The 12,173-nt window shown below is 48.9% G+C and overlaps 1 protein-coding gene across 1 annotated transcript in view; it reads right to left on the bottom strand.

The window, feature by feature from the left end:
• The window catches only part of LOC119406622 (neural-cadherin), a gene marked incomplete in the record, with an annotated part of 278,852 nt that overhangs the window by 68,552 nt on the left and 198,127 nt on the right, over positions 1-12,173 (bottom strand). The window contains 1 exon segment of the mRNA XM_049419025.1: positions 8,587-8,730. Within this exon segment, the coding sequence (XP_049274982.1) occupies positions 8,587-8,730 (144 nt within the window).

Raw genomic sequence — 12,173 nt, 5'->3', positions numbered from 1 at the left:
ACCTAAAACAGGTGTTCTTGCATTTCTCCCCCACCTAATTGTGGCCGTCGTCGTCATGAATCCAACCCGCGACCTCGAGCTTAGCAGAGCGAACCTAACACGAGTCAGAAACTGAATGAAACTCGCAGTCCTGATTCGCCTGGTCTTCCTCAAGGCCTGTCACGCGGCTCCTGTCGATGCTTTAAAATTTCTTAGCGGTCAGGCCTGGACACATATGCAGACGACTAAGCTATGCATGCATAACCAATTGTCCTTTAACAAAATTGGCGTCTGCTCAAATGAAGTTTGCAAGAAGCCTGCAGCTGTTGAGCAATAAGTAATACGGGATAGTTCTGTCAAACTCGCCGTATATCGGTTCCGACAAAAAGGTTGGGCTTGTGTACGCAACCCCGCGCTCTGATGTCAAACAGCCACAATGAATTTCTAGTTGTAAACGCCGCAATGCTTTCATGATGCCGACTGCCCAGTCTACAAGCTCTACGTCGCCATAATTGAACGAAACCCTGCTATTCGCCATTCGGTTCGCCACCGTCTGCTGAGTTCAAGCCAGCGTGGCGACAGCAAGTGTTTGCAGTCATCCAGTGAGATCTGTTCATGTTTGCCCGGGCACGCATGATACTATGCTCTCGCATTTACTGCGTATACACGGCCTATCAAAGTACAAACCTTACTGTGCAATACGACGGTATCGTTATCACTGCTTCGTATTTCACGCGAATCTGCGACTAGTGTTTGAAGGCAATACCAGCAAGCCAAAAAGTGCTGGAAGAACCCGAAGAATGCCAATGACACTTTTTTTTTTTAGCTTGTGTTAGTCGTTAAAGGGTAAAGCTGACAATATGATTCCGTGAAAGGACAGCGCTTTCACGTAAATGTCATCCAGGTAACGAAATGACATTTTCATTCCTTAGTAAGAGAAGCGATGAGACACAAGAATAGATTGTGTTTTCATTCCTCAAACATTCTGCTACACGTGTGCGCCGCTCGAGAAAGAGAGCTCAAAGAAAACTGGCTTTTCCACATTAAAAGGCGTAGAGAAGCCCGCTTCTGGAGTTTCCCTCTGGTTCGAAGATGATGGTAATTAAGACTGCTCTTTTTCCCTTTTGCGGAACCACTACGAACCGAGAATATCGAGACAACGTTAAGAACCATCAAAACTTGCCATTCGGGCCTGTTTAAACGCGATTACGAAAACGTCGAACGTACAGCGCAACTAGCGTATGAACACAGTATATGAACAAGACACACAGCGCTGATTGTCGCTGTTGCTATACACGTAGGGCTCCGTGTTTTCTGATAAATCCGAAAAAAAAGTCCCATAAGCTCCGATTTTAAAAGGGCATTTTCAACGTTCACAGGGCGTTTCAAAGCTGACAATCATCAGTCGAAAGGAGCGCACCTCCATCAGTGGCAGCAACCTCGTAAAGTATGCTTGCGTCTATTACAAGCTTTAAGGTTGTAATACGAACAAGCGTAGGTGTTTTATATTCAAGTATTTGTGTGTTGCATGTATATGTGTTTGCGTGTTCAAACGTTCACGACATCTAAAATACACTTAGTGTGTTCGCATGTTTTCGTGTTCAGGTACCACTTCATCTAAGATTTCGGAGTATTGAGAATAATAATAATAATAATAATAATAATAATAATAATAATAATAATAATAATAATAATATAATAATAATAATAATAGGTTCTTTATTTTTCATCAGGAAGATGAGGGAGGCTGGGAGAAAAGGCTGAGATGCAGCTTGACTAGCTCCCGCTGCCCGCTAAAGTACACTGTGGCGAGTTTACAGCAATGCATATCAAATGCCTTATTAATAGGGTAAACGAACAGGAAGTGAGCAAAAATGAAAGGATGGAAAAGCAGGATTATTAGCAACAATGCAATGCATTTTCATTGGAATAAAAATTAATAACAAGACATTGCAACAACATATATTCACCGCATTTCGGAGAATTGGGTATTTACGAGAAATAAACTCCAATAAACGCCCGAATTCCCCCCCCCCCCAAAAAAATAACCTCCGAAAACCCCTCAGAATTTCAATAAAAATAAACTCCGAAAACACGGAGCCCTATATACACGCATTTCTGTGATGGTTACGCCACCTCGACAACTAAAGATCAACCATTTTCCTCAATTCATCCACCTGAAAAAACTGTACCACAAGAGTAATTGTCCCGACTCTCTCCAAACGTCCCTAACTTCGTGCAAAACTGCTGCTTATTTTGGGCCTGCATGAAACAAAGACGGGGCAACGGCAAGTGCACGACGACTACTTACACCGATGCAAATTGGAGATACTCTCTTTCGAGCTTTTGACTGCTGTCGCCGAAAAATGTTGCACTTGGTAGAAATACCTCACGCCAATTAAAGGGCACATGGATCGGGTCACGACAATACTTGCCGTGCATCGCGCTATTAACAGCTGCCGCAGTGAAAGCATAACAGGGCTAGCTACCACTGCTCCTTTAGTGTATCACTTGGCCTGCCTCTGCAAGGAGATCGAACGCAAGTGGCGAGTTTTGGGTGCGTGGGATGCAAAATGCTGAGAACTGCAATGTCCAGTAGCTAGCCAATGAAGTGGCTAATGGCCTCATCTCTTTCTGCTTAGTAAGGCAGCTTGGCTGCTCGCGTTACACGCCGCCTATAAAGCGACGCGACAAAGTACTTATAGAGGCTACACGCGAGAAACGGTTCTCTCCTACAGTACGTTGCCCACAATGAAAAACTTTTCAACTGGTTGAGCAGTTGCTTTCTCTCTTCTTTATAGGCACAGTCGGGCTGCTCTGGAATTGAAGTGGTCAGCGAGTGGTCTCAACGAGCTAGAGCAAACACTGAATAGTCATTCGTGCAGTAGATCAACGACACGGCCCGGGCCTATGTTCACGCCATAGAGGCAATCGCGTTTCTTAACAGTCTGCTGCATGTCGCCAGACTGACCCCCCCCCCCCCCAACCCGCCTTGCTTCCAAGTTATTAAATAACGGGTTCCGGAGACGAGCTCGAGTGAAGCGCTCGACGGGACGACAAGGTAAAAGCAAGAAGTAATCTCGAGCCATTGCCACGATGCTTCTTTTGCACGAAGGCAGTTTCACGGCATCATTTAGGGACTGAGGTGCGCTGTAGACTGACTCGGTCTGCTAGAAGAGAAACACATTTAACGAAGAGTAAACGGAAGAACAGTGGAAGGAGAGAAGATTAATTACCTAGAGGGTGAAATCAGAAACGCGACGCTAGATCCATCAAACTGACGAAAAAAAAAAAAATAAGAATCCCACACTCTAAGCCAAAAGAGAGGAACGGGGGTATAGGGGTTCCTCCTTTGAGGGAGCAAGTGCTTTGCCACTCCCATTACTCTCCTAAAAGGAGCAACGGCAAGGGGACGAACCGTTGCTCTCCTTGAGGACCAACTATTACTCCTTTCTGATGCTCCTCAAGGGAGCAACGGATGCTCCTTCCCGTTACTCCTTAGTTTCTTCTTGGGCCAAAAAAAAAATTCGTTTTTGATTGACTTCTAGAGCACATTGAGGTTTATACACATATTTGTTTGGATGTACAAATTATACACAGACATCTCGTTCAGAAAGAAATTTCAGAAAATTTGCAACAAACACACAGGATTCGAACTCGCGACCACTTAATCACCATGCGCGCACGCTAACCACTGCGCCACCAAACGCTACGGCGCCGTCTGAAAGGAAACGGGGTTATGTAGGTACCGACGGGTCGTTGCGCGTTCTGACATGTTAGTGAAATGAGTATAGGCGTGCAGAACCAGTGGTGATGTTCGAAAGAGAATAGAAGGTAACAATGTATACATCTGAAAACGTCAAGGCAATGAGTCTCTCACGAAAACACAGGCTTTGCCGTGCTCCCTTTGCGCTAGCTAAAAGGCCAGTTTTTTTCTTTTTTTCTTTTTTGCCCGGAGGTGTGTTTTCTTCTTCTTTATTATCATTGTTATTATTAATATCAATATTAATAATAATATTTTTTGCGGAAGAGTCGCCTCCCCTTTGAAAAGACAACACCGCCCGAGCTGATAACGTCCGTTTGCTCTGAGATTAAACACAAATTCAAACTACCGGACCCGATTGCGATAACTGTCCTCCCGGCAAAATCGGCCAGTGACAAGGTAGAGATGAGGGGGTAGGGGAGGCAGCGGCGTTAGCTCGCTGTCAGTCTCGTTGTCAGCATAAAACCGAAAATGTAAAGTCTATCAACTGTGTACTTCTCTCAACCGCTTGTTTGTCGCGAAGTATACACGGAGTCTCGCGAAGCTTCGCATTTTATTGCCACACTCTCAGGCTATATATTTATGCCAACTGTTATACGCAAACACGCCATTTGACTTGCGACGACAACAGCTTCAGGTGCTGGCGTTCTAGTGCAACCATGCCTTTTATCGGGCGATTTTAGCTTGTATTGTGGGCTTTTAGCTTTACGTTACCGTGTTACGAGTTGCCGGAACGAATCTGCGCATACGCGGGCCCTTACGGAACGTGAACTACTCTCCGGATTAGCTTTACGTTTACGGCCCTATCTCGAAAATCCACATTCGTTCGCGGCTACTCGCGATACCCGCTTTGCCGAGGCTCCAGCCGCCGAGTAAAAATAAGCCGAAGTGCGAGCGGTAATTGCGATCACTTTGTTTCAGCGGCTAGAGTCACTAGAGTGACCTAGAATTAGAATACCGAAGCGGTAAAAACGTGAGAAGCCTTGACATAAATACCCCGACAGGCTGGATAGGTGACGCCATCTAGCGGGAACAAGATGAAGCAGGCAAGCAAAAAATTGTTATTTCAGAAACATCGTGCGTTCCACTTCTGGTGTAAATGCCTTGCCGCGGCATTATTACGAATGAGTTACCTTTTCAATAATTTTTTTGCTCTAAAACACTAGGCGAAAACAAACGTGTCCACGACTATGGTTGCACGAAGCGTCACAAGATGGCGACACCATCGTCGGATAACCCGGTATTCTACGCTAAAAACCCCTCGAGATATTTCTGCAGCGGTTATACAATCTTATATAAATTAAATATAATTTAAATGCCGTTATCATCATTTCATGGTTTATTCAAACGTAAAGGTATCCGTTTACGTACGGGGAGGTAAAACCTTTCTAAAACATATGTTCCGGTAACACGGGAGCATTAAAAAGTTTACGTACAAGCCAAATGTCCCTATTAGCGTGTGTATCTCTCTGTTCAGTTTACAAAAACTAGTTTCCTTATGCCAGCCCGCAAGAAAATGTGGCCCATGCATCGACCGATACAGGGTGCGTCCTGCAGGAGAGCAGCGGTTGCGCGCCGAGAGAAACTGTTGCCGTTCGTCCTTCTGTTGCTCCCTTCCAACCTAACCCTAAACGCTTACTCCCCCAACTTGAGCCATGTCAGCCATCTTGTTCCAGTTGGTCTTTTTGGGGAGTAACAGTTGGTCTTTAGGACTAAAACCGGCAGTTACTCTCCTTTTTTCCATTTTTGGCTTAGAGTGCACCGGCGTGCGTCCCTGTTCACGATAAAGGCGCCCCTTCAAAAGGATATATATAAACAAAACAAGAAGCGGGTGAATAAGGGCAGTTGGAAAATATTATATATATATATATATATATATATATATATATATATATATATATATATATATATATATATATATATATAAAGCTCCTTATGCTTGGAGGGTTGGAAACTGAAGGCCGCTGTGTATATAACAGGGGTGAGAGAGGTCAGTGAATGAGAAGGCGAGCGCGGGTTTTCAGGCGCGCGGAAGAAAGAGTACCCTCCGCCATTTTTGACCCATTTACTCCATTATTCTTTTCGCCCAATCATCTCATTCATCGTCCCTTCCAGATTTCACTGGTGAAACAAGCCTCGGCGGGGGCGGACGTAGGGAAGGCCCCAACGATGATGAGAGGAAGGAACCCGAGCGCAGGCGTGGCCGGCCAAACAGACTGTCTCAGAGAAAGCGCCCCCCCCCCAACCAGTTCTCACTAAAAGCGAGCCGAGTGCGACGGGAAACCGATAGCTGCGCCGAAGGCGAAAGAGGGTGCCCCAAGAAAAATCGCCAGCCGCACTAAATGCCTCGCAACGATGCACTAGCGCGGGGGTGGAGGGGAGCGCTCAACGCCAGCGCAGCAGCAGGGCACGTAGCAAACGCTCTGGCCCAAGCATCTTTTGTCCTCGAAGAGCGCGACGCTTTCGCGGCGTACGCGCCGAAATCGTTCGCCCCCGAAGCAACGCTGGAGCCTTATTTGTCCCGGCCCTCCTCTTCCTTCGGCGGCATACAATTCTTTAGAGTTCGCTGACTCTCTCCAGTCATTTGCGCACAGGAACAAAGAGAGAAAGCAAGGAGGCGCCGCGCGAGACTTGCTTGTGAACGGCTCTCGACCACTAGCCGCCGCACTCCTGGATGAAGCAGACTGCATTAAAGGCACCATTGTACCTCGAACTGAGCTGAATCAGACAATGCGGGGACCCACAGAGTGGCACATTGATTGCGTAAGCTTTTTCTTATTTTCGCCGGGACGTCCTCTTTGTAGAATATATCGCGCGCTCACAGCCTCGGATGATATCGGAAGGCGGGGGAACTTAACCCGAGGGCTTGGAAGATGTCATGGGCCCTCGCGCACGACCGCCAGCTCTGTCAGACCACACGGCAGCTGCTGGCATCGGTGCGCTTCAACCCCGGACAACGGGACCCCCGCTCACGCACGGACGTGCGAGAGCTGGGAGAAGAGGCTTCGGAGGAACAGCACACCAGCGATATAAGGATGCAGGTTATTTCAGCGAAACACTCGCGCTACACTCCTTACGAAATCAGCCGAGTGCGGGTAACAGCCGTTATGGCCGCTCGCAAAGGGACGGCAAATAAGGCCACCGGGAGGCAGACGAGAAGGAGCTAGAGTGCACCTTCCTTTCTTCCTCCGATCGAAGTAGGGCTTCACAGTCGCGGTTCCACGGTGTTCCAATTAAGGTTCGTTAAAGCTTAATTAGAACGCGCCCTGCAACGCGCCCCTACGCAGCGTTTCGCTTCCGTAGCGCCGTCGCCTGATTGAGAGGCGCCGGTTCTGCTAGCGCGGCAGCAGCAATCGATGGGGGAGGAGTGCTCGAAACGGCGACATCGGACGCATACTAAAACATGCCACCCTCCCGCACCCCTCGAAAGTGAAGGGCAGTGCACAGTGCAGCACGATCCAAGAAAAGCTTCACTCCGCCAGGCGCCGGAGCGCGCAATCTGTTGCGGTGGCCCCGATAGTTGATAATGGCTGCAGGCGCGCGCCGCTTTCGCCCAGGTGTCGGCCCGACTATGTCCACGAAGGGAGGGGCCCACATTGACTCCCCTTGATCGCCGAAATCCGTGACGGGAAAGTCAACATCGCTTAACCACCTTGAACGCCGTTCACGTGCTGCGATTGCTTCCCGGAAAGAAGACACCCTCACGCCGCGTCTGCAGCTCATGGGCCCGCTTTTATAGCGGAATAACGATGTTACCATCCCCACTCTAGAGCAGAAATTGCTAGCGAGAATGTTAAACGTTAGTGATCCAAAGAGAATTTGGTGCCCCTAGCTGAATGTCAGCTGGAAAGCTTACCCCCTCGAAGCGATCATGGGTGAGTCACAAAAATCGCGCGCAAGCAACGTTTAGCTCTGCCTCTTTGCAAGAAGGAAATGCCTTATATAAAGGCAACACGGAACCTAATGGAAGAGGTCTGAGAAGTGTTACGATGTTCAATAAAGACCATATAAAGTAAGGTCCCATTGCGCACAAAAAATAACGAGGAGGAGAGAAAAAGGAGCAGGGCAGACAAGCAAAGGGAATCGCTAAGGTGGGAAAAGGGAGCGTTCACATGTGCTTTAGCTAGCTGGTTCAGTGTGCGCACCATCGATGGATATGTGCAGTCTGAAAAATTGCGAAAGTTCCGTAGGTGAAGGTTGAGGTCAGTGACGCAAACGCTCAAGTGAAGGTTGAGGACAGTGACGCAAATATGGCGCCAGGCAAGTGCTTCTAGTATACTGCAGTGTAGGAGTTACACCTAGAAATTTCGGTGACACCTTTGTAGTTCTCACTTCTATAGACGGACCAAGTTTAGCGTGTGCGGTCAGCGAGTAAAAGTGGACGCAATCACAGATTTATGCGTAGGAGATTAAATTCAGCGACTGTCACGCATCCAGAGAGAAAGACACGGAACTGTATCTCTATACCGTATCTCCTTATCCTCCTTGGAATAAATCCGCGATTCGAACAAACGGCAATACTGCAAGGGCAAGGTAATGAATGTTTGGCGTCGAGCACTCGTGGGAGACACGACAGTAACCCACTAAAACTGCTGCACCTGCTGCCACATTATAATGATGACTGCGTGAAAACATAGGCCGACGAAGCGCCTCGTGCTACCCAGAAACACAGTCTCAAGGGTAATTTATTACAGCTCTGGAGAACGAAGAAGAAGAGAGGCTAGATATTCGCGTGACCGAACAATGCATCGCGACAGGTCGACTTCAGTGACGGTGTGCATGCGTAAAGAACTGATCCGCGGCATATGCCTCTAAACACGAACAAGCAGGAAACGAGTGCTCACATTCGTCCTTGTCCTTGGCAGTGACCGTGATGACAGTGTGCTGCACATCCTCGTCCTCGTTTACCTCAGCCTCGTAGAGTGCCTGGCCGAAGTACGGCGGGTTGTCGTTCTTGTCGCCGATTCCAATGCGGATGTACTTGGTCACTGCGCCATGAAAAACACATCCGGTTAGGTTAGGGGTGCCCAAAGACTACCACAACAGCGTTGTACTATGAATGAGCGAGAAATAGAAAGCAAACCGAAGAGCTCGGGATTACGCGGAAACCGAAATATCTGAGAACCGCTTTTCTTCCCTAAACTGTACATTATAAGTTTGCCATAAACATCACATTCTTAAAGGAAGAAAGAAAGGCAATAAAGCTACAAAAAGCTCCGCCGCCGATGGATGTCGAATCCATAAAATCAATGCTGATCATGTGTCGCGTACTCCAGAATTAAGCTATAAATTTTTTCGTTCACTCCAATCTTAGTTATCTGGCTTAGTTGCCCCCCCCCTACACACACACACACACACACACACACACACACACACACACACACACACACACACACACACACACACACACACACACACACACACACACACACACACAAATTGTGGCATCGACAAGAAAATGTCACGCCGACCACAAGTACTGCATGCACCACCTGCACGAATGCGAATGGGAAAACAGAAAACATGTCCCGATGCGCCGAACCGGTCCATTAGGAGTAACCTTAATGCTTCTCTCGAGATAACAGAAGAGGGTGAAAACATAAATCAGAAAAAATAGAAATCGGTGCTCACTTCCCACCGTGGCCAACCAAGTAATTAACGCTCACGGATCGGCACGATACAAATGAAGCGGCTCGTGGCGCCGTCGTCGTAAATCACTGCCAACCAAAACTCGGCCGAACATTTCTCGCTGCTCCCCGAGAATATTATCGCAAAAGGAGGCAACACGCTTCATTTTCGCGCACACAGCGTGAAACCGGTTCGATGTTCAGCCCCGCTGATAGTAACGGGCAGGTTACGAATTAAGCGAACCCGCATTGGGGGGGGGGGGGGGGGGGGGGGGGGGGGGGGTCGAGGGAGAGATAGCGAAGGAACTGGGCGCCGAATCATTACGAGATGCGCTTATCGCGCGCGGCAGTCGGGGCCCCACCCAGCCACATGTGCCAGCCGGCGCCACGGCGGCCGGCACAGGTCTAGCACCAGCTCTCCACTGCGGTAACACTCGATGATCGCGGCCGGCTGACAGCCATTACGCCAGGGCGGGTGCCGGCCACAACAGCGTCTGCTGATCAAGTGCGGCGCAGTGGGTAAGAACGAAGGAGCACCAACGATTCAGACGATTCAGACAGGGCGCCGTCAGTACTGCGAGAGCCTATGAAGAGCAATCGCCCGTAGCCGCAGGAAAATGTACTCCAGTACAGTCCTCAGCACAGTGTGCTATACTAAATCTATGTTCGGAAGGTTACGCTACGCTTGTAGTAACATTTTCGCATTGACACTTGCTAACATCTTCCTGCTTAAAAAAACGCCGACTATGAAGTATTCAGCGACGACCGAGTAAGAGTATTTTAGCAAGTTAAGGAAATACGGTACAAAAATACGGTAAGGCAGTAGGTAGCGCTCCTCCTTTCCCGCTTGTTAATTGTCCTTTTGCTGGTGAAGGCACCCCAACACCACAAAAGCTTTTTCAAAAATTACAGTGGGGTTGTCACGCCTCATTGTTGCCTGTCAGCCTATGCACTGTTAACGAGGCACCTGTCGTTCGGGGGGCGCACTGTCACTGGAACTGGGAGCGGGTTAAGGGACTATACACGCGCTATCCGCAAACCCGCTCCGCACCTGACGGGACACCTGCCGGCCGCAAACGGAGGAGGAAAAACCGGTACCCCGTGCGCGACGATTGGCGTCGTTCCGGTTTTTCCTCCTCCGTTTGCGAGCGGCAGGTGTCCCGCCACGTGCGGAGCGGGTGTGCGGATAGCGCGTGTATAGTCCCTAAGCACAACGAGCGGGAATGGAGGAGCGTTACCGTACTGCCTTACCGTATTTGCATACCGTATTTCCGCAACGTGCTAAAAGACTAATGAGTCATCTAGGCCACATATTTAAGCTGTTGTTTCGGCAGTTTTTTCCCCCCGGTTTTCTTTTCATGACGTATTAGTTCACAGGTCGCATGTAACATTTTCATATTATCGACTATGAGCTGAAGCTCATAATAATCGCTGGGGTTTAACGTCCCAGAACCACGATACGATTATGAGGGACGCCGTAGTAGAGGGCTCCGGAATTTCGACCAGATGGGGTTCTTTAACGTGCACCTAAATCTAAGTACACGGGCCTGAAACGTTTTCGCCTCCATCTAAGAAGCAAAGCTCGTCTATATAAAGTGTCTGTCAGGAGTCTTATTTCCCAGTGGAGCACACTGCACAGGGAACTTCCAGAAGAAAACCCCAGCAAGAACGCGGCACTTTTTCCGTCAGATGTGAACGCTAGCATTCGTTCTGATCAGTTATCACTATGGCAGTGAAGGCGTGAGCACATTAAGACCAAGTCACCGACAGAAATCTCCAAGCTGTAGACGAGAAAAAGAGTGAGTGAGGTAACAAGAGCGAAGGGCAGACCTGTTGCGTACAATATTCGTCAGCGGCGACGGCTTACCTAAAGAGCGTCCAGCGTGTTATCCGATTACAGCCCCACCACGCGGGGAAAGAAAGCGCCAGACTGGTGCGTGCACGGGGATAGGGAAAAGGACTGACGAAGACAAACAAACAGCACCAATAGGGGCGCACAGCGGCTTTTCTCGCGAACGGCAGAGCGCGGCTGCCAAACAAAGCCGGCTGCAGGCGCAAGCGGCCGCGCCACGTCAAAATTCTCGCAAACAAATCGACACCCCCGGCGGCGACATCTCGGCGAAACACGGTCGATACAAACGCGCTGCTGCCGCCGCAAAGTCCCGCACGCGGTACGGTGCAGCCGTGGGACACGACAGAGGCGCGGCTGCCAACGCCGAGGCAGCTGCGGCGCAGAAACGCACGTTTCGCTAAAGGAACCCGCGTCGTTCACCATCGCGAGGCACGCACCGAGGGCGTCGACATATGAGAGAGGTGCTTTTAACAAACAACGCCATGGATGTCAGAGCTCCCACGCTATGCTGACCGGTGCCTCTGAAGAGGCGGCAGTGCGAGAATAAGAGAAACTATAGGAAACTATCAATAGAGAAGTACGAGGGGCATACAAAGTGCAGGACACTGAGATGGGTGTCATTTTTTATTAAAAAAAATCCTATGACAGTAAGGCACCTGTCCTTTTCGCACACGAACTCCACGTCGAGGCGGAAATATTTGCCGCAGTTAATATGACACTGTCGCGACTAATTAACAACTACTCGTTAATTAACTTCTTAATTATTGATTCGAGAGCAGGTGTTCGTACTACAAAGTTGTAGTACGTGCGAATTTATGGCATACTTACTTTTTTAGAAATCACAAAAGACGCACGGAGTTCGAGATATTCGTCATCGAATTTCAAGGGCGAAATCGAAACTGATCGCGCACGAAGCGCGACGGTTCTGTTAGTCAAACCGGAACTACCCGTC

The sequence above is a fragment of the Rhipicephalus sanguineus genome, chromosome 1 (assembly GCF_013339695.2).
Source record: "Rhipicephalus sanguineus isolate Rsan-2018 chromosome 1, BIME_Rsan_1.4, whole genome shotgun sequence".
Lineage (NCBI taxonomy): Eukaryota > Metazoa > Arthropoda > Arachnida > Ixodida > Ixodidae > Rhipicephalus > Rhipicephalus sanguineus.
This window is presented reverse-complemented; position numbering and strand designations above follow the sequence as displayed.